At 49.4% G+C, this 22,023-nt stretch overlaps 3 protein-coding genes across 9 annotated transcripts in view; 1 reads left to right on the top strand and 2 right to left on the bottom strand.

The window, feature by feature from the left end:
• Positions 1-5,217, bottom strand: part of Bckdha (branched chain keto acid dehydrogenase E1 subunit alpha) — a 32,152-nt gene extending 26,935 nt beyond the window's left edge. For all 4 annotated transcript variants that reach the window (XM_031385772.1, XM_031385773.1, XM_031385771.1 and 1 more), the window contains exon 1: positions 5,083-5,217. In XM_031385772.1, coding sequence (XP_031241632.1) covers positions 5,083-5,190 — 108 coding nt within the window. In that variant the 5' untranslated portion in view covers positions 5,191-5,217. The remainder of the gene's footprint in view (positions 1-5,082) is intronic.
• A 395-nt stretch (positions 5,218-5,612) lies between these two features.
• On the top strand, positions 5,613-13,222 carry Exosc5 (exosome component 5). The gene is made up of 6 exons (XM_031385781.1): positions 5,613-5,834; positions 7,950-8,063; positions 8,943-9,064; positions 10,164-10,304; positions 11,403-11,492; positions 12,890-13,222. Exons 1-6 carry the CDS (start codon positions 5,687-5,689, stop codon positions 12,980-12,982), a joined length of 708 nt encoding a protein of 235 aa, XP_031241641.1. The 5' UTR covers positions 5,613-5,686; the 3' UTR covers positions 12,983-13,222.
• On the bottom strand, positions 6,610-21,945 carry Tmem91 (transmembrane protein 91). Of its 4 annotated transcripts, none has more exons than XM_031385786.1 (4): positions 21,814-21,945; positions 20,205-20,440; positions 16,728-16,877; positions 6,610-6,970 (listed from the first exon to the last, which is right to left on the bottom strand). In XM_031385786.1, exons 2-4 carry the CDS (start codon positions 20,412-20,414, stop codon positions 6,959-6,961), a joined length of 372 nt encoding a protein of 123 aa, XP_031241646.1. In that variant the 5' UTR covers positions 20,415-20,440; positions 21,814-21,945; the 3' UTR covers positions 6,610-6,958. The 4 variants fall into 4 exon arrangements, with proteins under 4 accessions (XP_031241646.1, XP_031241643.1, XP_031241645.1 ...); XM_031385783.1 differs by lacking the exon at positions 6,610-6,970 and adding an exon at positions 15,390-15,560; XM_031385785.1 differs by lacking the exon at positions 6,610-6,970 and adding an exon at positions 15,390-15,578.
• Between the last annotated feature and the right edge of the window lie 78 nt (positions 21,946-22,023).

Here is a 22,023-nt window from a genome sequence, read left to right on the forward strand (position 1 = left end):
GGAGGGGCTGCTGCAGGATGGGAGGAGCTGCTGCAGGATGGGAGGGGCTGCTGCAGGATCCGTATCCTCATGACACAGCTATTGTAAACATAATTCATAGCAGCCGTGGTCACTTATAAAGGATCTGCACCAAGATGAAGCCAGTTAAAAGTTCCAGCAAGGATTAGGGAGGTGCTCTCAAGACCCCATTCCTGGATAAAGGTCTGTAAGTAGTTGTCAGCTGCAAAAGAAGGAAGAGCCAGCCATTTTTCTTTTAGGTCATAGGTAGGTTCCCCATGCCCCAGTGGATGAGTCTACACCCATTCATGTATGGGCAACACTAACTAGACTCACCAGCACTCAAAAAGCAGAGGCAGGTGGACCTCTGTTAGTGCAAGGCCTCTGAGAGTGCAAGGCCTGCGTGGTCCACATAGTGAGTTCTGGGACAGCTATGGTTCTGTAGATAGACCCTGTCTCAATAGACAAACAAACAAACAAGTCTAAGAGGGCACAGAGTCTGGAAGGATGTGAGAATCCTAGGCAGAACTAAAAGTGGGGAAGGTGGAGAGGATTCCATCAAAAATAAATGGTATAGGTGTATAAAATTTTCAAGGACTAAATAGAAATTAAAACAACAGTAAATCTTTGAATTAAGCACAGGCACACACACCTGTAATTCCAGCATTTAAGAGCTCAGCCAGGAGAACCACCAGTCAGAAGTCAGCCTGAATTATATTACAGATAGGACAACCTTGTTTCAAAAAGAACAAACCCCACAGTTCTAAAGTTGTACTAGCCACATTCAAACTGGGTAGCCACATATGGCTGGTGCTACTGTGCTGGACAGCACAAATACAAGACATCTACACGCTCTGGGAAAGTTCTGTTGGATAATCGTGGGTCTAAAACTCTCCTTTTGCTATACCCAAGCCTGCTGCTACCACTCAGAAGGTAAAGGGGTGGGCACAGCAGCACATGCCTGAGATCTAAGTACTCTGAAGGCTGAGGCAGTAGGATCCTGAGTATGAGCCTGGGCTAGGGCTAGAAAATTCTAGGTGAGCCCAACTGTACCTCAAGAGTTGGTCTTAGAAAAACCAACAACAAAACACAAACAGCTTTTATTAACAGATATAGTGAAAGAAAAACAAGTACAGGAAGCACAGTGAAAGGTGATTAGAATATACTGTATGAAAAGAAGATTGATAAAAAAATTTTTTTCTTAAAGCCAGAACTAGCCAGGCAGTGGTGGTGCACGCTTTTAATCCCAGCACTTGGGAGGCAGAGGCAGGAGGATTTCTGAGTTTGAGGCCAGCCTGATCTACAGAGTGAGTTCCAGGACAATCAGGGCTACACAGAGAAACTCTGTCTCAAAAAAAAAAAAAAAAAAAAAAAAAAAAAAAAAAAAAAAAAAAAAAAAAAAACAGAAAAAAAAAGGCAGAACCGTGTTGGCACAAGCCTTTAGTCCCAGCCTTGGAAGACAGAGGCAGGCAGATCTCTGTGAGTCTCAGGCTAGTGTGGTCTACAAAGCAAGTTCCAGGACAGGACAGTCATGGTTACATAGAGAAACCCTGACTCAAAAAAAACCAAAACAAAAAGAATAAAATCAAAAGACAGAATATAAAGCCAGGCATGAGAGCAAATGCCTGCCATCCCAGCATCTGAGATGTAGAGGCAGGAGAATCAGTTCTAGACCCACTCCCAGCAAAATGGAAGGGAGGAAGAAGAGAGGGAGGGTGAAAGGAGGAGGGAGAGAAGACAACAGAAGAGGCTGAGGATGCAGGTCGTTAAGTGTAAGTCCCTGAGTTCAATCCCCAGCACCACACTGAAGCAAGCATGGTGGGGGAACAGGAGGAGCTGTGGGAGGGAGCACTGGGAGGAGGGGGGCTGATATTGGGACATAAAGTGAATACATAAATAAATCAATGAAAAAAAAAGCAGTCATGGCGGTGCGCAATTTTAATCCTAACACGGACATGGAGTAGGGGTTCAAGGTCATCCTCAGCTTTATAGTGAGCTGAGAAGCCAGCATGGGCTACGTAAGACACTGCCAAAAATGGGGGGGGGGATGGAAAAAATGTAAATACACAAACTAGTGAAAGCTACAGACTGCTCCCTCCAGCCATTCTTCCAAATGTCCTCTCAAATAAGTAAAGAAATACAGGGACAACACCAGAAGACTGAGCCAACAGAAAAACAGATTTAATCAGCCACAATGACCTTTCCCTAGGGTACCTCACTTCAGCTCGAAGCTCAGCCTACCTGCCCAGCCAATAAGTTCAGCTGTGAAGGATTTGATTGCCAAAAAAAAAAAAAAAAAAATCCAAAGAGAACAGCACAGGAGCAGGAGCCTGCCCCACCCCCACCCCCGGCCGGCTCCAGGGACCTTTCTCTGACAAACTTCCTCTCCCTGTTCACCTCTGCGTGTCCCCTTCTCTTCCTACCCAGAGCTCCTGCCTACAGACCCCTTCTTCTCTGCCCTGTGAAATACACAGAAGAGCAACCACAGCCTCATCAAAGACTGAGCTGCTTCGCCAGGGCATTGCCAATCCAGTTCCCACCCTCCCGGTCAGCCTTTTCCTCTCCCAAGCTCTGTGGTCTTGGTCCTCACCACTAATATAAGGCGGACATTCCCACTGCCCTTTTGCACTGGTCCAGTCTGTACTGCTGACAAGCTGTACAACCACAGCACGTCCACAGCAACCCAACAAGGTGCCCACTATTGGCAGTGTATGGAGAGGCACAAGGGGCAGTTCCTTGCCCAAGGCTACACAACTGGAAAGTGGCAGAGCAGAGAGGCAAAAATCATGTGGTCCAGCTCTAGACTCCAGCCACTTAACCAGACCTGTTTCCACTGGAAATTTATTTCAAAACCCTCTAACCAGGCATTACCAACAAAATTTTTCTTTTATGTAAGAGATGGTCTCACTATATAGCTCTGGCTATCCTGAAACTCTACATAGACTAGGCTGGCCTATAATTCACAGAGGGGAACAGAACAGGGGATCAGATGCAGGGAGAGCAAGAGATTGAATGGAAATCGTCAGCGGAGGTAGGGAGGGGGTTGAGTTGTCTCTACAATGTTCCAGAGTCCTGGGGGTGGGATGAAGGAGGCCCCAGGGAGTCTATGGGGACGACTCTAGCTGAGAGTCTTAGCAATGGGGAATATGGCACCTGAAATGGCCACTGCCTGTAGCCAGGCAGGACTCCCAATGGAGGACCCAGCCACAAAACCTTTAACCCAGGATGTGTCCTGCCTGCAAGATGTGCAGGGACGTGGATGGAGCAGAGACGGAGGGAGTGACTGACCAATGACTGGCCCAGGTTGGGACCCATCCCATAGGCAGGAACCAATCCCTGATGCTGTTAATGATCCTCTGTTATACCTGCAGGCAGGAGCCTAGCCTAACTGTCCTCTGAGAAGCTCAACCCAGCAGCTGACAAAAACAGATTTAGAGACCCCCAGCCAAGCATTACATGGAGCCTGGGGAGTCTTGTGGAGGAGTGAGGGAAGGATTGGGGGCTCCTGAGGAGGATGGGGCCTCCACAGAAAGATCACAGAGTCAATTAACCTGGACTCTTGGGGGAACTCTCAGAGACTGAACCACCGACTAAAGAATGAGCACAGGCTGGACCTAGACCAACACACACACTTGTGTGGCCTGGTCTTCATGTGGGTCCCCCAAGAACTGGAGCGGGGGCTGTCTTTGAACCTGTTGCCTGCCTGTGGATTCCTTTCCCCTAGCTGGACCGCCTTGTCTGTCCTTGGTGCATGGCATTGTAATGACGGGGAGGGGTGGGAGTTCCCCCTTTTCAAAGGAGAAGGGGGAAGAGAACAGGAGGAGGAGCTGTGGGAGGAGAGACTGGGAGGAGAGGGGGCCTGATATTGGGATGTGCAGTGAATAAATAAATGAAAAAAAAAAAAGTCTCACAATGTAGTGCTGGCCTGGAACTCACAGAGATCCACCTGCCTCTGCCTTCCTAAGTGCTGGAATCAAAAGCATACATCACCACACCAAGTCCTATACTTTTTTAAAAAAACATCTTTTTGGGGGTCTGGGGAAATGGCTTGGTGACTAAGAACGCTGGCTAGTCTCCTAGAGGAACTGGGTTCAATTCCCAGCACCCATATGGCAGCCCAAAACTGTCTGTATGTATGCAACTCAAGTTCTACGGGATCCAACACCTTCATGCAGACCAAACAACAATGCACATGAAATAAAAATAAGTAAATCAGTTTTTAAAATCTTTTTTTTTTTTTGATAGGGTCTCATGTAGCTCAAACTGACCTCAAATTCCTCGTCTTCAATCTCCCAAGCGCTGAAACTACAGATATGTGTGGCCATATCCAGATAAACAAACTCACGAGGCTAGGAGCCAAATTCTGGACGTGGCACGTGCTAAGCAAACATTCTACACTGGGATACATCGCCAGACCGCAACAGCTTTTGGAAGTGTTATCCTGCCCTGATCAACAATGGATCAAAAGGGATTCCGAGTTTTCTCCAGTTTTTTAAAGAAAAGTGGGCAGCCAAGCACCGTAGCTCACATCTGTAATACCAGAACTTGGGAGACTGGGACAGATCTATCTCCAGCTCGATGGCTGTCTAAGCATCTGGGTGAGCAAAAGGCCATTCCGGACTCGGGGGTGAGATCCTGTCTCAAAAAATAACATGGGCAAAGGGTCCTGTTTGAACTTCTGTCTCTCTTTGTCTCCCTTCATAATCATCCTCTGTAAATGGCAGTCATGGCGAAGTCCCTTGCCTTGACTTTTGATCAGGGGGCATAGGAATGAAAGCAATTTCTTGCTCAACTCCCTTTACAGTTGGAATCTAAGCAATGTAGGACCCTATGAAAACCTCATTTGTCCTTTCAACCCCCGTCTCATCCCCGACTCGTCTCCTTCTAATCGAGGCCCATAAGTAGCTGCCTTGCTTTTCCTCTAAAGGAATTCTTCCCTTGAATTTCTCCTCAAGAAGTTTCCCGGTATTTTCTTTCTGTGTCAGCTCTTCCTTGACAGCCCGCGGTGTCCCACACACAACGTAAGAATAACCTTTACGTTTCTATTTCTCCCTAAGAAAGATCCCGTGAGGCCCAGATACTCACGGATCTAGCCAAACCGCGAACCCCAGATCTCCCCAACAGCAGGAGGGCAGTCTGGCCCAGGCCACGGCTCGGCCTCCAGATCTTGGCCGCCGACATCACCACCGCCATCTTGGCTAATAACCACGCCTCCTTTCTCACGGGACAGACTTTCGGCTGTCCCATCAGATGCCTTATTCAAATAGCAGCACCACTAGGCCAACACACTATCTGCTTCCAACCACCTCAAGACAAAGACGCATAAATCAGTAAGATGGCACTTTTTATTCTCTAAAATTGCTCCAGTCGTCTGCTTGTAGTTGCTCCAATCTCAGGCAATAAAAAGGACAACCTGACTTGAACCTCCAGGGTTCAAGACCCGGGGCCTTGGGCAAAATGGGCCCACTCCAAGTCCCTCCCCCCATTCCCTATTGTCCAATGGCTTTGCCAGAATTGGGAGGTGGAGGTGGGCGGAACCAGATTGTTAGTAAACGCTGAGCCACGTGCTAGGGCCAACTAGACTGGCGCCCTAGACTGGCGCCTGCGCGGTAGGTACGCGGCCGGTTGAACTGCGCGTGCGGCTAAGCGGAAGCTACGGTAGGAGCCGCAGCGCGCGTGGTCAGCGGCTATGGAGGGAGCAAAGCGTGCAGACGCCAAGGTACTCACTGACACCGGAACAGAGTCCAGCCCTCGAAGTCCTGTCTGCAGCCTCCGGCACTTTGCTTGTGAGCAAAACCTGCTGTCCCGGCCAGATGGATCTGCTTCTTTTCTGCAAGGTACGACCCTAACCAAGTTTAACTCAGCGCGCGCCATCCTCACCGAAAGAAGGGTTTTTGAAGAGCGGTTACCGTAGTGTGCAACCAAGCACGCCCACCTCCGCGAACTTATTTTTAGACATTGAGTATACCCACCTCCCGACATGAGAAGAAAAGATCTGGCCAGCCTGGTAAATACCTTTCAGAAGAAGTCGAGGACAAGACCACTCTCATAAGAATGAATATTCCAGAATAGGTATTTCACCCAGGCAAAATACCCTTTACTTCCCCCCCACTTTTTTTTTTTTTTAGTTTTTCGAGACAGGGTTTCTCTGTGTAGCCCTGGCTGTCCTGGAACTCACTCTGTAGACCAGGCTGGCCTTGAACTCAGAAGTCCACTTGTCTCTGCCTCCCAAGTGCCGGAATTAAAGGCATGCGCCACCACTGCCCAGCTTTTTTTTTTTTTTTTTTAATTTATTTATATGAGTACACAGTAGCTGTCTTCAGACACACCAGAAGAGGGCATCAGATCCCATTACAGATGGTTGTGAGCCACCAAGTGGTTGGGAATTGAACTCAGGACCTTTGGAAGAGTAGTCAGTGCTCTTAACCACTGAGCCATCTCTCTAGCTCCCCTTGATTAGATTTCTTAAAAAACACTTCTGGATCCATGCACATGGTTGAGGCTAAGGTGTTTATTTGCACAAATACCCTGTGAAACAGACAATCACCACCACTGGTTTAAATATAATTACTGTGGCAGATGATACATCCAAGTAAATGCTCTTCAAATTGAGCGTGATCTTTCCATCCTGCGCTGACAAGTATCTCCCCTTCTCCGGTGTCATCGTTTAAGAAAGCATGCCTTTCTATGGTATACACATTTCATCAGGGTAAAAGAAAGAAAAGAGAGGTGTTGTGGCTGAGACCCACACAACCCTATATCCCAGTTGGGCCAGCTAACTTTGAGAGGTCATGCAAGGTTGAGAAACTACCAGAGTAGACCGATGAAGAGGGCAGAGACGGAGTTGACAAGGGTGAGTTGTGATTGAGATGTTAAAGGCTATATAAGCTGGAGGTCATTGCTTCTAGTGTGGTGTAGTCGTGGGTCAGAGAGAGCTTGAAAAGACAGCTGAGACAGCTCTTCAGGCATTTTCCTGTGAAAGAATCAGATAGATGGGGCAAGAGCTGAAGACTGATAGAGCTTAAGAAAGGAGAAAACTGACAAGTAGTGGCACACGCGTTTAGTCCCAGCACTCGGGAGGCTGATGCAGGGTCTCTATGAATTTGAGGCCAGCCTGATCATTGGGAGTTACGTCAGAAACATGGGAACCGCTGTTGAGTGCAGTGCCTTCACATCGTAGATGGCCTCTCTGAAGCCTGCATACATTAGCAAAGTCCAGACCCATTCATAATCATTTTGGGAAAATAAGTAGAAATTAAGATCCCCTACGCATTCACAATCTTTTTTGTTTGTTTGTCCTTTTAAAATGTTTTTATTAATATATTTTAATTACATCTAATAAAGGATTTCTGTTTGGTTGGCTTATGACATGTTCTCATGTCGTTCAGGGTAGCCTCAAACTTAGCATGGAGCCAAGGATGATCTTGATTTTCCTGATCTTCCTGTCTGTCTCCCAAACACTGGCATATGTATCATATCACATGTGTGTGTGCTCGAGAGTGCCCGTGAAGGTCAGAAGAGGGTGTTGATCCCTTGGAGCTGGGCTACATGGTAGTTGTGAACGGCCTGATGTGGGTGCTGAGAACTGAACTCTAGTCCTCTGGAAGAGCAGTGTGCGTGCTGACACACCACCACCACCACCCCAGCCATCTCTGCAGCCCCAACTACCTCTAAAATTTACCAGTGGCTGAAGTCTATGGTAAGCTCTGCACCTTCTGGCCAGCGTCCTATATGTTCCAAGTGAACTGTGTCTCTTTAAAGTTGGTATTTACTTCATCTTCTTGTGTGATGCTGGGAGACTCAGGGCCTCCTGCTTCTTGTGAGCCACAGTCACCTGATCTTCACAGACGTGCCACGAGGAAGGTGCTTCCCCGAGTAAAGGTGAGGGAGCAGAGGAAAGAAGTGCTCAAGGCAGCACGGAGCAGCAAGGCCCCCCTTCCTCTTTGTCCCAGGTGATACCTCTGTCCTGGCTGGAGTCTACGGGCCAGCCGAAGTGAAGGTCAGCAAAGAAATCTTCAACAAGGCCACCCTTGAAGTGATCCTGAGGCCAAAGATCGGGCTGCCTGGTAACTGGACTCCACTGAACCCCCAAAAGATGTGGTGTGTCGGGACCTCATCTGACTCCTTGATGCTCTCCTCCCTCTTTGCCCAGCTTTTGATTCTGCTGCACTTCATTCTGGAATGGAGTCCAGAGCACCATGCATGTTAGGCTAGGCTAGGCTAGACTGGGCTAAATGCCTGCTAGGCAGGACGCCACAGTCCTGGCCTCTCCAGGGTGGGTTCCGGTCAAGCCCTCTGCTGCTGAGCTTAGGCCTCCTGGATCTGCACCGGTGGGCTCCAGACAGGAAATCTAGCTCTGAGCCATGCCATTAGCTTTTCCCTAGTGAATTTAAGGCTCTGTGGCTAGGTCATGTAGCCAGCCCTGTTAACTTTTTGAGACAGGGTCTCAAGTCCTCTGAACTGGTCGTGAGCTCTCTTTGTAACCTAGGCTGTCCTCAAATTCATGATCCCACTGCCTGAGCTTCTCAAGTCCCAAGATTAACACCAGATCCACCCTCTCTTTAGCAGCTTCTTTATCTCCTTTCTCTCTTCCCTTCTTTGCCTTCCTCTCTCTTCCTTCCCATTAACTTGCTTCTCTGCCCTTTTACCACTTCTCCCCACGGATGAGCCTGCTCTGGTGGGAGTAGATACAGCGAGTAAGTAGCACAGGACATGGGCACTTCTGGGTATTCCTCCTTGGGTAGCTGGCTGGTGGACCCCTGGCCAAGGTTGGCCGTAGCAGGAGTTACTCAGAAACTTTCAGGCTCGCCCACTTTCTCCTGGGAGTGTGTACGTCATCCCAGCCTAGGCTGACAGCCCTCTCCCTGAAGTCTCCCTCCAAAGGCTGGATCAGAGCAAGATGACCGGGTGGAAGGGAAGAGCCTGACAGCTTCCCATCTCCCCAGGTGTGGCCGAGAAGAGCCGGGAGCGACTGATCAGGAATACCTGTGAAGCAGTGGTTCTAGGGGCCCTGCACCCCCGTACCTCAATCACCGTGGTGCTGCAGGTGGTGAGCGATGCTGGCTCTGTATCCTTTCCCGGCCCCCTCCTCTAGGAAGTGCCCAGAACCTCCCCCTCTGGCTTCCGTCCTGGTGACCTTGTAATGTACCCTGAGCCACCCAGGACCTGTATCAGGCAGCAGCCCATACAGAGCATACAACAAGGCCATGGTCAGCAGAGTGGTTCAGTGGATAAAGGTGCTTGCTGCCAAACCTGACGGCCTGAGTTCAATCCCCCAAGACTCATATGGTAGAAGGAGAGAAACAGCTCCCATAAGTTGTTCTCTAACTACCATGTAAGAACAATGGCACACACGTGCCCCTGAACACACACAAATAAATCAATGTAATTTTTAAAAATTAGCAAACAGGGCTTACGGTGTGGTGCTGGGCCCAGCTCTGAGCACCTCACGATGTTAAGTCATTTAGTTCTCACGGGGCGTGTGTTGGGTAGCACTATAGTTCCTGTGTAAATCCCAAGACGTTGGGCTCAGGCTCTCTGGTTCAAGAGCTCTGGCAACTCGTTTTTATCATGTTGCCTTGGTTCACGTGAGGAAGTTGAAGCTCTGAGTGGGCAGTGTTTTGTCCAGGGGACCAAGATGGTAACAAGGGTGGGACTCACGCTCAAGCATGTCCCACCTCAGAGCCTAAGCCAGTGATCTCCTCTCTGCACTTAAGAGTTTCTGGCTCTCGACTGGGAAACAGCAAGCAGGCAGAGTGGTCGTTAGCTCCATTATCTAACATGGTATCTGCCCGCTAGATATCCGGGGTTAGGCCTGGCCTTGCCAGTGTCTTTCATGTGTGACTTAGGGTGATCTCTCTCTCTCTCTCCTTGACCCTGTTTCACTAATGATACTCGGTATATCCCTTAGTTTATATATCTGTTCCCTAGCGTTATCCCATCTAACTCGGGGCTATGAGACTTAGAGAAAACCAGTTGATCTCACAGCTGCGAGAGAGGTGGTAAAGCCCAGTGTGGAGCAGCAGTAGCCACTTGGTGCCAGAACCATGTAAACGCCCTGCCACGCTGCTGCTCTGTGATCAGTGATGTCTGTAAAAGGAAGTGTGAATGCAGCGGGTGGCCAGCCCCACAGAAAGCACTCTCCCTAACCAGTCCGTGATGCTCAGCTCTTGGCCTGTTGCCTGAATGCTGCCTGCATGGCATTGGTGGATGCAGGTGTGCCCATGCGAGCCCTCTTCTGTGGGGTCACCTGTGCCCTGGACTCTGATGGAAATCTCGTGCTGGACCCCACAACCAAGCAAGAAAAGGTAGGTGCAGGAAGTCGACGTTGGCACAGGGCTGCAGCTCAGCAAGCCTCCGGGCCTAACCCTAACAAGTCAGTAAGGACACATTTGGCAAGTTCTGTCCTATTCGTCAAGGCTCATTCAGCTTTAAGTGCTAAAAACCCAATTCAGACTTGCACAAGCCAGAAAAGAAACTTACTAGCATTTACTCCCAAACCTTAGAGCGGAGCTCTGATTCTCGTGCCCTGTGCTAGCATGATGGTGATGATGGGGAAGCCCGTTCGCCCGCACTTCATGTGAAAAGTTTGACACTGGGGGGGGTTAGAGGAGCCAGAGGAGTGGGAGTGCCGAAGAAGAGACAGAAGCCATTAGAAACCCTAGCCATGTGGCTGGGCCCCAGCAGGGTCAAAGTCTGTTAGAGATGCAGGCACAGAAAAAAGTGCGGTGTTCTGTCCTGGCTGTTACCTCAGCTGGGGTTTGCTGCACCTGCTGCTGTCAGAGTAGGAACCAGGATGCTTGTCTGGAGGCTCCCTGGCTTCCCATAGATAACCAGGAAAACGTAATGGCGAGAGAGCGGAGGTATTGCCTTGCCTGTGTACTGTGTAGGACAGCAAGGAAGGATGGTGGAGAGGCAGCCAGGAAATGACCAGCACTGTGGTACCCTCTGTGGGACAGGGAAACTCCTCAGAATAAAGACATAAGAAGCAGGGACTGACTGCTCTTCCGAAGGTCCTGAGTTCGGATCCCAGCAACCACATGGTGGCTCACGACCACCTGTAATGAGATCTCACACCCTCTTCTGGTGTGTCTGAAGACAGCTATGAGCAAAGAGGGCCAGAGCAAGCGAGGCTCTCCTGAGTTCAATTCCCAGCAGCCACATGATGGCTCAGGGCCATGTGTACAGCCACAGTGTACTCATACTCATAAAATAAATAAATCGTTTTAAAAAAAAAAAGACATAAGAAGCAAAGAAGTAAACAGTCTCCTAGGGATGGAATGGTGTATAGACAGACAGTCGCCATTGATCTAGAGGCTAAGTGTCTGGCTACTCCTGTTTGAGACTGTTTTGAGGTCTTAGAAAAGGGGTCCCTGAATACTTAACCTTCTACCTCTTATCCCTAGGAGGCCCGGGCCATTCTGACCTTTGCTCTGGATAGCGCGGAGCAGAAGCTGCTCATGTCCACCACCAAGGGGCTCTATTCTGACTCGGAGGTACCAGTGTGGGGTCGGGGCACAACCCAGAACCTTTTATCCTAGTGACATAACATCTTGTCCCAGCTCAGAGCAAGCCCCTCTTTACGTCCCTGTTTGGGGGTAGAGGGAAGGACACATTTTCAGGTCTTAATTCATGAAGTTCCTGCTTGGCATGCACGAGGTTCTGAGCCACAAGTCTCAGCTAAGCACTTGGCAGACAGGCAGGCATAGTTCTGAGTTCAAGGCTAGCGAGGGCAATAGCCTGTGCTAAGCAAGCAAGAAGATAGATAGACAGAGAGAGACAGAGAGAGAAAAGGAGCGACTTTGTAGCATTTTAAAGGAAAGCCTGAAAAAGATCAGCTCAGAAAACAGCGTTCAGCTTGACTGAAGTGGTCCCCAGTTGTCAGCACAGAATAGTGCCATCTAGAATTCTGGGCTCCCAAGGGGCAGTTTGGAAACCCGGGTCAAATGGTCTGTGTCTGTATTTCTTCTGATTTAGATCTCTCATTTCATGGCCCTTAAGGTTATTTGAGTTGGGCTTGGGGGCTCACAGCTGTGACCAAAACACTTCAGAAGCTGGGGCAGAAGGACTGCTGTGAGGTCCAGGCCAGCCTGGACCGTATAGTAAAAATTTGTCTCAAAAAGGGAACGACGGAGGCTCTAGGTAGGTCTGACTAGTCACTCCCAGCAGGCCGTAAGGCAGGAGAGTTGCTGAGCTTGAGGTCATGTTGAGCTGCATACATAGTTTCTGGCCAACCTGGGCTACATAGCAAGATCCTGTCTCAAACAAACAACAGCAAAAAAAGATTTGAAGGTTAAAAGAGTATTCTTCTTAATTCTCAGGATCTCCACCTCTCTCGAGTTCTCCTGAGGTGTGAGGACTCCGATCTCAGGGGCTTGAGGTCCTGTTGCTTTCAGAGTGTGGTTCCCAAAGCCCTTACTCTCTTCTCATTAAGAAAAAGCGTAGGAGCTAGGAAGATGGTTCTAAATTAAAAACTCTTGTTGCCAAGCCTAACCTCCTGACTTCAGTCCCCAGGACCAACATAGCTGAAGGAGAGAACCAACTCCTTCAACTAGTTCTTTAATCTCCACAGGGCATGCTCCTGCACTGTGACTTAGATATTTAAAGAGGGGAGTAAGCTCAGGGGGCTTGAGGATGTGGCTTTATTGGTAGAGGGTTTGTCTCCCATGCATGAGCCCCTGGGCTCCATCCCCAGCACCATATAAACCAGGTGTGGTGATGTGCTTAGGAGATTGGGCAGGGTGATTGTTTCGGCCAGGATGTTGTCTCATTGTGGTGTGGGAGTTAGGAGGTGGTAAAGAAGGGAATGGCCATCGTGATGGGGAGGGGTATGAGGGGAGGGGTAGTGGTAGGCTTAGGAATTCCTTTGGGGTAACTCTCTTCTTGTTCCCAGCTCCAGCAGTGTCTGGCTGCCGCCCAAGCCGCCTCACAGCACATCTTCCGCTTCTACCGGGAATCGCTGCAGAGGCGCTACTCCAAGAGCTGAGACAAGCCAGGGTAGGGCGTCCCTCCCACCACGCCCACTGCCAACCACCGCCACAAGCTGGCACTCCGCTGTGCCTCTGTCTGTGCCCATGTAGCTTTCGGTCCTGTCACAGCAGGGACTCCTGCGCCAGGCTGGGGAGGGGGCTTAGAGACATTCCAGGCCTGGGCACAACCCTCCCTTCATCGGGATATCATTAAAAAGGGCTCACTTGTGTTGAGTGAGTGAGTCAATAGCCACTGATTCTGGTGTCTGGAGAGTGCTCATTCATCAAGCCTGCTTGGTGCCAAGAAGCTGCAGTGGACAAGAGCCCCAGGTCCCACGTTCCAGGGTAAGAGATGGGTATGGTGCTGTGTGCCAATAGTCCTTGGCACTTGGCAGTTAGAGGTCATTTTCCACTGCATAGTGAGTCTGAGACCATCCTGAGCTACATAAGACTGTCTTACTTTTAAAAGGGTGATCTGGAGAGATAGCTCAGCCGTTAAGAGCACTTACTGTGCACCTGATGAGTTCAGTTCCCAGCACCTACATCAGGTAACTCATAACCACCTGTAACTCAGTTGCCATGGGATCAGACCTCCTCTTCTGGCCTCTGGGCACTCCTGCACACACAGAGACAAAATCTAAAGTGGGGGTGGGCACATTCTGTATCAGGATGCCTCCACAGAGTAGAACAGCTGACCCTTTCCCTGAAGGAGGAAGGTGTGTGAACTCTTGGGTGACATGGGGGGGGGGGGGAACATCCAGGGTCCAGGCAGGAGGAAAGGGAAGAGATAGACACATGGGGTGAACCTCCATGAAATGGGACCGGTATAGTCTTCATCCCAAGATGACACGAATAAGAGCCAGGTAGCTATGAAGTCAGCAGCCAGTCTACAGACCTGCAAGGTCCATCCTGAGGTGTGGAACAACCAAAACCTTCCTCTTTATTGCCTGATGTTATTAGGCCCTGGGCAGATGGTTCACTTACCTGGTGCTGCCAGCACTTAACTTAAGGATTCACCCTTTGCATAGCTGGGCAGTGGTTACACACACCTTTAGTCCCAGCGCCTGGGAGGCAGAGGCAGGCAGATCTCTGATTTTGAGGCCAATTCTGCAAGGAACCTCGGGACTTGGTTGAAGTGAGTTTGGGGAATTACCTGGGAACTCTAGATATCTCTAGATAGTTTGGGCTATTCCTATCCAGATTCTTTAAGAAAAGGAGAAGTCGACAGGCTGTGGTGGCGCGCGCCTTTAATCCCAGGAGGCAGAGGCAGGCAGATTTCTGAGTTCAAGGCCAGCCTGGTCTACAGAGTGAGTTCCAGGACAGCCAGGGCCACACAGAGAAACCCTGGGGCGGGGTGGGGGAGAAGTCAGGTTTCCAGAGGGAGCAATGTTCACATCATGGAAGCTGAGGTGTGATTTATTGATCTACTTTCTTGCTTGTTTAGGTGGCTGTTGGACCCATTTGTTTTTCCAAGACAATCCCCAACTGTGTAGCTCTTGACTGACCTGGAACTCATATGTAGATCAGGCTGACCTTGAACTCACAAAGATCTTCCTGCCTCTGCCTTCTACGTGCTAGGCAGTAAGGCATATGCCACCAGCAGCAGCAGCTGGTTTTGGGATATGAACACGGGGTCTTGTGAATTCTGAGCAACCCCTTTACTGTTGAGCCATGCCCCTGGCCCTCATCACCACCACATCCACCCCCAGACTGGATCTCTCTGTGTTGCCCTGGCTGTCCTGGAATTTCCTATGTAGGTAGACCAGGCTGGCCTCAAACTCAGAGATGCACCTGCCTCTGCCTCCCAAGTACTTGGAGTGCCAGCTTCACATTTTTAGGTTGGATCAGTCTCCTTAAATTGTTAAGACTGGCTCTCTACCCCACAGTACTAGGGATTAAACCAGGGACCTAGTCTACCCTTCTTCTACCCTACTCTTCTACCTACACTTAGTAGAAACCACTAAGTTCATCCCCAGCCCCCAGGCCACCTTGACCTTGTATCCTCTTCTCAATTTGTATCCTCTTCTCTCGGCCTCCTGAGCCAGAACAAGCATGACTCCCAGGTCCTTCTCTACCACCAGTTTTCCTTTCTGTTGATTATGGACTACTTACTGTTCCTCCATCAGCTGTGGGAAGAACTCAGAGGCAGGCTAAGACTCGAGCGCACGTGCTCTGCTGAGGTAGACCTTGCCCCGTTTTGCAGATGAGACAAGTTGATGAAGTCATTTGGTCTAGGGTCACAGAGCTACCAGATCAAGTCTCTAATTCTCCTCTGATGACTGTGGAGAAGAAATACTGTAACATCCCACCTCAAGCTCTGAGGTCTAAGCCAGCCACAGCCAACCACAGCTAACCCAGCTGGTCCTTCCTGCTCTCAGATAGTCCTACCTGTGCACCCTGGACACACCCAAACACAGACTCTGGTTGGCTTCAGGGTATCTTTAATCTCTCACACTGCTTCCTTCGTGGTAGGGGTGGTCAGGAAAGGGTGGGGGCCTCCAGCTGTCTTGTGTCTGGGTGATGTGGTCCTCTCTGTCACCACAGTGTGCACCAAGATCATCCATTCTGCTCACGGGTTTGATGGTCCTCTGGCCTCTGCATTCACAGTGGGGGCTGAAGGGCAACTAGGGCGGGTCTCGGGAGGCAAGGTAGGCAGCCAAGGTCCCCAGGGCAGCCGCATACGTGCACAGGCCCAGCCCCACGGCAAGGACCCCCAGCAGGAAAGCTCGGCGGGAGGCAGCCCCTGCCCTTTGGACGTCCCCCTTGGCCCAAGCCTTGTTGGTCTGTAGAGGCAGTGGGCAGTGGTAACCAAAGTGCCCCCCTCACCCTCCGTCCTGCTTCCTGTGGCTCTCCCCCTCCCTGCCACCCACCTAGTATGACTAAGCCATTTGTCTATTCCCAAGCCAGGGTTGGGGCAACATAGTTGCTGGGTATTTAATGAAAGTGTATTACATAGGTGGTGGAGTACACCTTTAATCCCAGCACTGGAAGGCAGAGACCAGCAGATCTCTTGTGTTTAAGGCCAGCCTGATCTACATGGTGAGTTCAGGACAACCAAGGCTACACCAGGAAACCCTGGCTGGGGGATTTCCAGATGCCACTGTATGCCAGTATTTTAATTCAGTTGATTTACACAATAAACCCAAGGAAAGGATTGTTCCCATTTACTGAGGAGGGAAACCTGTAGGAAATTCACTAGTTTCCGTAGTCTTATCAAGGATAAAATGAGGAGGATTCCAGGTCCTTCACCACCACTCTGGATTCATGAAACGTGTCTTGGTTTTCCTCCAATTTCCTTCCTTAGTTTTTATTTTTGCGTTCCTTAGTTTTTAATTTTTCCGTTTGGTTGTTTTGACACAAAGTCTTGGGTAACTCGAGCTGGCCTGAGGTACCTTTGTAGCCAAAGATAACCTTGAATTGAGATCACCTTGCCTTTGTCTCTTACACGTTGATCATCAAACCCAGCACTTCATGCGTGCCAGGTAAGTGCTCTGCCAACGGAGCTGCATCCTCAGCCCTGTTCTTTTGTGGTTTTGGTTCTTTGGAGACAAGATCCTAGTTTGTAACCAGGTTGGCCTTGAAACTCCTCAGCCCTCCAAATACTGGGATTTCAGGCAGTCACCACCACACCTGGCCACACCTGTGTTTATGTGGAGGCTTCTCTCCAGCCCACCCCCACTGCCTTAAGCAGAGCACGGCTCCTCACATGCTTCTTTTTTTTTTCTTGAGCCAACACCCTCCCAGTCCCAAACACAGACTAACCTTGTGGGCCAGACAGAAGGCAGCAATGCCCACAGGCCAAAAGCAACACAGCACAGAGAACACCGCCAGGCCGAGGTGGTCATGGGGAAGAAGTGGAGAGAGCCGGTCGCCCCCATCATAATCTGAGTCACTGTCACTGCATGATGTGTCCTACGAACAGGAGAGAGCATAGGTGGTGATCCTCACCCACCTCCTCTCCCCCATCAACCCACCTCCTCTCCCCCATCAGCCCCGTAGACCACTGCTTCCCTGGGGCCTTCCCAGAGACTTCTCTGTCCCCTGGATCCCTTGAAGGGGAGATATTGGACTGACTCTGAGGGTCTCTAGAGAGACCCACCGCCAGATGAGTTCATTCCCAAGGATCCAAGGATCCAACTACGGGAAGATTGCTTAGAATCCCTGGATGAAAACATCTGAAGTGGAGGCAGACTTTGCCTTGGGTATGAGAAGAGTTAAAAAATGCTCCAGTGTTCTCAACTGTTAGGACAAACCTGCCTGCCAAAAATGGTTCTAAAGCCAAATGTGTTTACAATCCCAGCATTCCGGATGTAGAGGCAGGAAGATCAGGAGGCCTGCCTGGTTTACATGAGACCTGTCTGGAGAAAAAATAAGCACAGAAAAAAACAGAATCTATCCGTGAAATCTCTGGGCAGCAAGATCAGGAGCAAACCAAATCCTCTCTGGAAAAAAGGTTCTAGGGCTCCAAATAACTCATCTTAAAAATGTTTTTTTCTTTTTTTTCTTTTTCTTTTTTTAAAGACTTAGTTATTATATATAAGTATACTGTAGCTATTTTTAGACACACCAGAAGAAGGCATCAAATCTCATTACAGATGGTTGTGAGCCACCATGTGGTTGCTGGGATTTGAACTCAGGACCTCTGGAAGAGCAGTCAGTGCTCTTAACCGCTGAGCCATCTCTCCAGCCCCAATTTTTTTTTTTTCCCAAACAAAATGACCAGACACACAGTCAAAATACACTAGACACAAATGTCAAACAGGAACTTAGAGGTGCAATACAGTGGTCAGAGTCCTCAGTGCCAGGAACAGAGGCAATAAAATGATGCTTACTACCTGTGGCGGGCTGTTTTCAACCCTGTGTACGTGTTTGTTTGTTTGTTAAGACAAAGTCTCTACTATGTAGTCCTGGCTGTCCTAGAACTCACTATGTAGACCAGGCTGGCCTTAAACTCAACAGAGATCCGCCTGCCTCTCCTTCCAGAGTTCAGAGATTAGAGGCCAAAGCCCTTTGCTCCACACACTCTTAATGTGCCTCTGATGTTCCTCCCATTGAATCTGGGCAAGTTTGCAACTCACTTGACAGAATATGACATGAAGATGTTTTAAAGGAAACATGACAAAAATCAAGTCCGGTCCAGAGGACTGAAATTTCAAGTTCTGCCAAGACTATAGAGTGAGTTCAAAGTCAGCCTGGGCAACTTAACAAAACCCTACCTCAAATAAAACGAGAAAACCAAGGTGCTGGCACCTGCCTCTAAACCCAGCTCTTAGGAGGTGGAAGCAGGAGGAACAGAAATTCAAGGTCAGGCTGGTGAGATAGATGGCTCAGCAGGTAAGAGCACTGACTGCTCTTCCGAAGGTCCTGAGTTCAAATCTCAGCAACCACATGGTGGCTCACAACCACTCGTAATGAGATTTGACGCCCTCTTCTGGTGTGTCTGAAGACAGCTGCAGTGTACTTATGTATAATAGTAAATAAACCTTTAGGAAATCTTTAAAAAAAAAAAAAAGAGGGGCTGGTGAGATGGCTCAGCGGGTAAGAGCACTGACTGCTCTTCTGAAGGTCCTGAGTTCAAATCCCAGCAACCACATGGTGGCTCACAACCACCCATAATGAGATCTGACACCCTCTTCTGGTGTGTCTGAAGACAGCTACAGTGAATGGGCCGGAGTTCAATTCCCAGCAGCAACACACATGATGGCTCACAGCCATCTGTACAGCTACAGTGTACTCATACACATAAAATAAAATAAAATAAATCTTAAAAAAAAAAAAAAAAAGAGGTTCAAGGTCATCTTCACTTACATGATGAGTTTGAAGCTAGCCTGAGCTACGTGAAACCATCTCAAAAAGACACAAACCAGGTGGAGTGGCATAGACCTGTATTTCCAGTCACTCGGGGCTGAGGCAAAAAAATGAGTGTGCGCTGAGGAGTTCAGGCTGGTATGAATATCAGGCCTTGTCTCAAAGAAGTTGAATGTTAAAATGTAAAAATGACTTTACTACAGGCAATGGTGGTGCACACTTTTAATCACAGCATTCAGGAGGCAGAGACACGTGAATCCCTTGAGTTCCAGGACAGACTGGCCTACACAGTAAAATCCTGTCTTAAAAAAAAAGAAAAGAAAAAAATTAAAAAGTAAGTTTATGATGATCGTATTGGTACAAACCTGTAAGGCCAGCCTGAGAGATATACAAACCCTGTCTTAGAAAAGGGGAGTAGGAGCCGGGCGGTGGTGGCGCACGCCTTTAATCCCAGCACTTGGGAGGCAGAGACAGGTGGATTTCTGAGTTCGAGGCCAGCCTGGTCTACAGAGTGAGTTCCAGGACAGCCAGGACTACATAGAGAAACCCTGACTCGAAAAACCAAAAAAAAAAAAAAAGAAAGAAAGAAAGAAAAGAAAGAAAGAGGGGGAATAGGGGCTGGAAAGATGGGTGAATAGTCACTGCTCTGTGACTCCAGCTCCAGGGGATTTGAATAGTGGGAAATGTGTTACTTACTGGCACACACAGTTAAAAATAAGGGCTGTAGAGATAGCTTGTTGGCTAAGAGAACTGGCAGAGGATCCAGGTTGGATTCCCAGCACCCACCCACTTAGTGGCTTTGTCACAACTCTGTTAACACCAGTCCCAAGGGATCCAGCGCCCTCTTCTGGCCTCCACAGACACTGCATGAATATAATGCACAGATATGCAAGCAAAACACCTCACACACACTAAAATGTTTTAAACTAATAAAAATCTGAAATTAAAAGAATATTCTAAAGCAGGGAGATAAGTCAGCCTTAGGTAAAGCCACTGGCCACCAAGCCTAATGACCTGGCTCCATGTCCTCTGACCTCTACAGGTGTGCCCTGGCCTCACTCCACACTGAGCATGCACACGCAAATAAATGTTAGGGTTTTTTGTTTTTTTTTTTAAGACTTTAACTTGAAAAGCTGGGTTAACAGAAGCCAAGTGTTTATGGATTCTGGAATGAGAAGTAGTCAGGTCAGAAGGAAGATAGCAAGCAAAGATCAAGGAACAAGGTCTGAAGCAAAAGAAATGAAAAACAAAAAATCTGCACTTGGGAGACAGGACCAGGTGGACCTCTCTGAATTGAAGGCTGGCCCGGTCTACACAGAGAACTCCAGGCCAGCCATGGCTTCACAGAGACTCATGAGATTCCCAGCCAGCCCTGAACAGTCAAGAGAGACTTCAGAGCTAGGCAGACCACCATCAGCCTCACGCTCCTACCTCAAGGTCAGGGGTCTCAGGCTCCCCCAGGCCAGCGCTCACTGAAGGCAGAGGTGGGAGAAAGAGCTGCCAGCCTTCCGGGGACTCTGCAAAGGCAGTTTCTGGGAAGGGGGTTCTCAGCTCTGGTTTCTCAGCCCTGGGAGCCAGGAGGTCACAGGTTATGCTTGGCAGTAAGGGTTGCTGGAGTTCCTGTATGCTGGGGTTGTCCATGGTTGTGGAGGCTTTGGTAGAGGGTCCTGGAGACAGGAGGAAGCAAATGCAAATTTCAAAAGTCTTGCCTTCTTCATCCATCACTCCTCTGCCTATCTGCCTATTCATTTTACAGATAGAAAAAGAGATTTTGAGAATAGAAAGGGGGTTGCCTAGTTCACACAGACTATTCTTGGCCCCAGGTGATCAATTCTGGGATTCTCTCTTAAAAACAAACAAACAAAACCATCTACATACCTTTAGGGCTAGAGAAATGGCATTTAAGAGCAGGCTGCTCTTCCAGAGGGCTCAGGTTCAATTCCCAACACCCACATGGTAGCTCACAACTGTCCAGTTCCAGGGATCCAACACCCTCACACAGGCATACATGCAGGCAAAACACCAATGCCCATAAAAATAAATCATTTAAAAAATTATATACCACTGGGCAGTGGTGGCATGCACCTTTAATCCTAGCACTTGGAGGAAAGTGGATCTCTGTAAGTTCCAGGACAGCCTGGTCCACAAGGCGAGTTCTAGGACAGACAAGGACAAACAGAAATCCTGTCTCGAAAAACCAAAATAAATAAATAAATAGTAAAAATAAATAAAAATTATATACCTGTTGCACGATCATTCATTGTAAACCATGTCTTACACACGTCTGTCCCTTGAGTGCGTTCTCTCTCTCTCTCTCTTTCTCTCTCTCTGTCTCTATCTATCTATCTCTTCCCCCCACAGGTCCACAGCCTTCTCCCTATAATGCACACATCCATCCCTCACCCCTAGTGACCTAGGAACTCCACCCTAGTCCACACACCCCTAGCCCTCACTCACATTCAGTTCCCAGGGCCACTGCCACCCATCCCCTCTGAAGGTAAACCCACCCACACCCTGTTGTCTCCCAAAGGTCTCCTTGAGCACTATGCTGCAAAATGACAGCGGCTCCCCTCAAAAACATGTCTGAGGCCAGCAGCGTTCTTACGTATCCTTATGTATCCCTGAGCCTCTTTGCACAATCAGTCCTCACCGTTGCTGCATCTGAAACCGCAAACACTCTCACCACGCAGAAACCCTTCAGCGCCACGCTTCTCAGCTCTCATCCCTTCCATTGCACACCTGTCCAGCTCAACCGGTGTCGCACCTTGCCCCACACATCTCCCCACTGGCCGGCCTGTCGCCTTAGCTCTCCAGCATATGTACTGTTCACACTCAGCCAGGAAGATCTTTCTCATTCTATGTTTCCCCCTGCCCCGGGTCATTCCAAATCTAGCGGGTCTCCGCCAAAGGTTCACCCCCATCCCTCCCTCGCTCCCGCACCGCCAGGACCCTGGGGGAGGAGCAATGTAGCAATGTCCCCATCTATTCTCACTGCCCGCGGCCAGACTCCTGACCTCCTTGGGTCTTGCAGGGCACCCACCTTGCCCTGCCGCCCAGAGATGGCCAAACCTGAACCGTGAGCTCGGGCGTCCGGGGTACCCCGCACAGGGTCTAAGAGCTGCTGAGCTGTGCTTGGGTCTCTGCGCCCCAGCACCGCAGCACGCTGAGGAGGAGAGAGGCGGGACAATAGCTCCAAACTCCGCCCCTCCGCGGCGCCCCGGGAGGGGGCCTTGAAGGCTCTTCCGACTTG

Source organism: Mastomys coucha, unplaced genomic scaffold, assembly GCF_008632895.1.
Source record: "Mastomys coucha isolate ucsf_1 unplaced genomic scaffold, UCSF_Mcou_1 pScaffold21, whole genome shotgun sequence".
Taxonomy (NCBI): domain Eukaryota; kingdom Metazoa; phylum Chordata; class Mammalia; order Rodentia; family Muridae; genus Mastomys; species Mastomys coucha.

What these genes read in the sequence shown, in the direction of transcription:
- Exosc5 (XM_031385781.1), top strand. Translation starts at nt 5,687, where the DNA reads ATGGAGGGAGCAAAGCGTGCAGACGCCAAGGTACTCACTGACACCGGA. An exon ending in ATCTGCTTCTTTTCTGCAAG is followed by an intron (nt 5,835 to 7,949) that starts GTACGACCCTAA and finishes TCTTTGTCCCAG; the next exon opens with GTGATACCTCTGTCCTGGCT. An exon ending in TGGTGAGCGATGCTGGCTCT is followed by an intron (nt 9,065 to 10,163) that starts GTATCCTTTCCC and finishes CGTGATGCTCAG; the next exon opens with CTCTTGGCCTGTTGCCTGAA.
- Tmem91 (XM_031385782.1), bottom strand. Translation starts at nt 20,414, where the DNA reads ATGGACAACCCCAGCATACAGGAACTCCAGCAACCCTTACTGCCAAGC. An exon ending in CTGAGACCCCTGACCTTGAG is followed by an intron (nt 16,878 to 20,204) that starts GTAGGAGCGTGA and finishes TCCTGTTCGTAG; the next exon opens with GACACATCATGCAGTGACAG. An exon ending in CCTTCTGTCTGGCCCACAAG is followed by an intron (nt 15,749 to 16,727) that starts GTTAGTCTGTGT and finishes CTGCCTCTACAG; the next exon opens with ACCAACAAGGCTTGGGCCAA.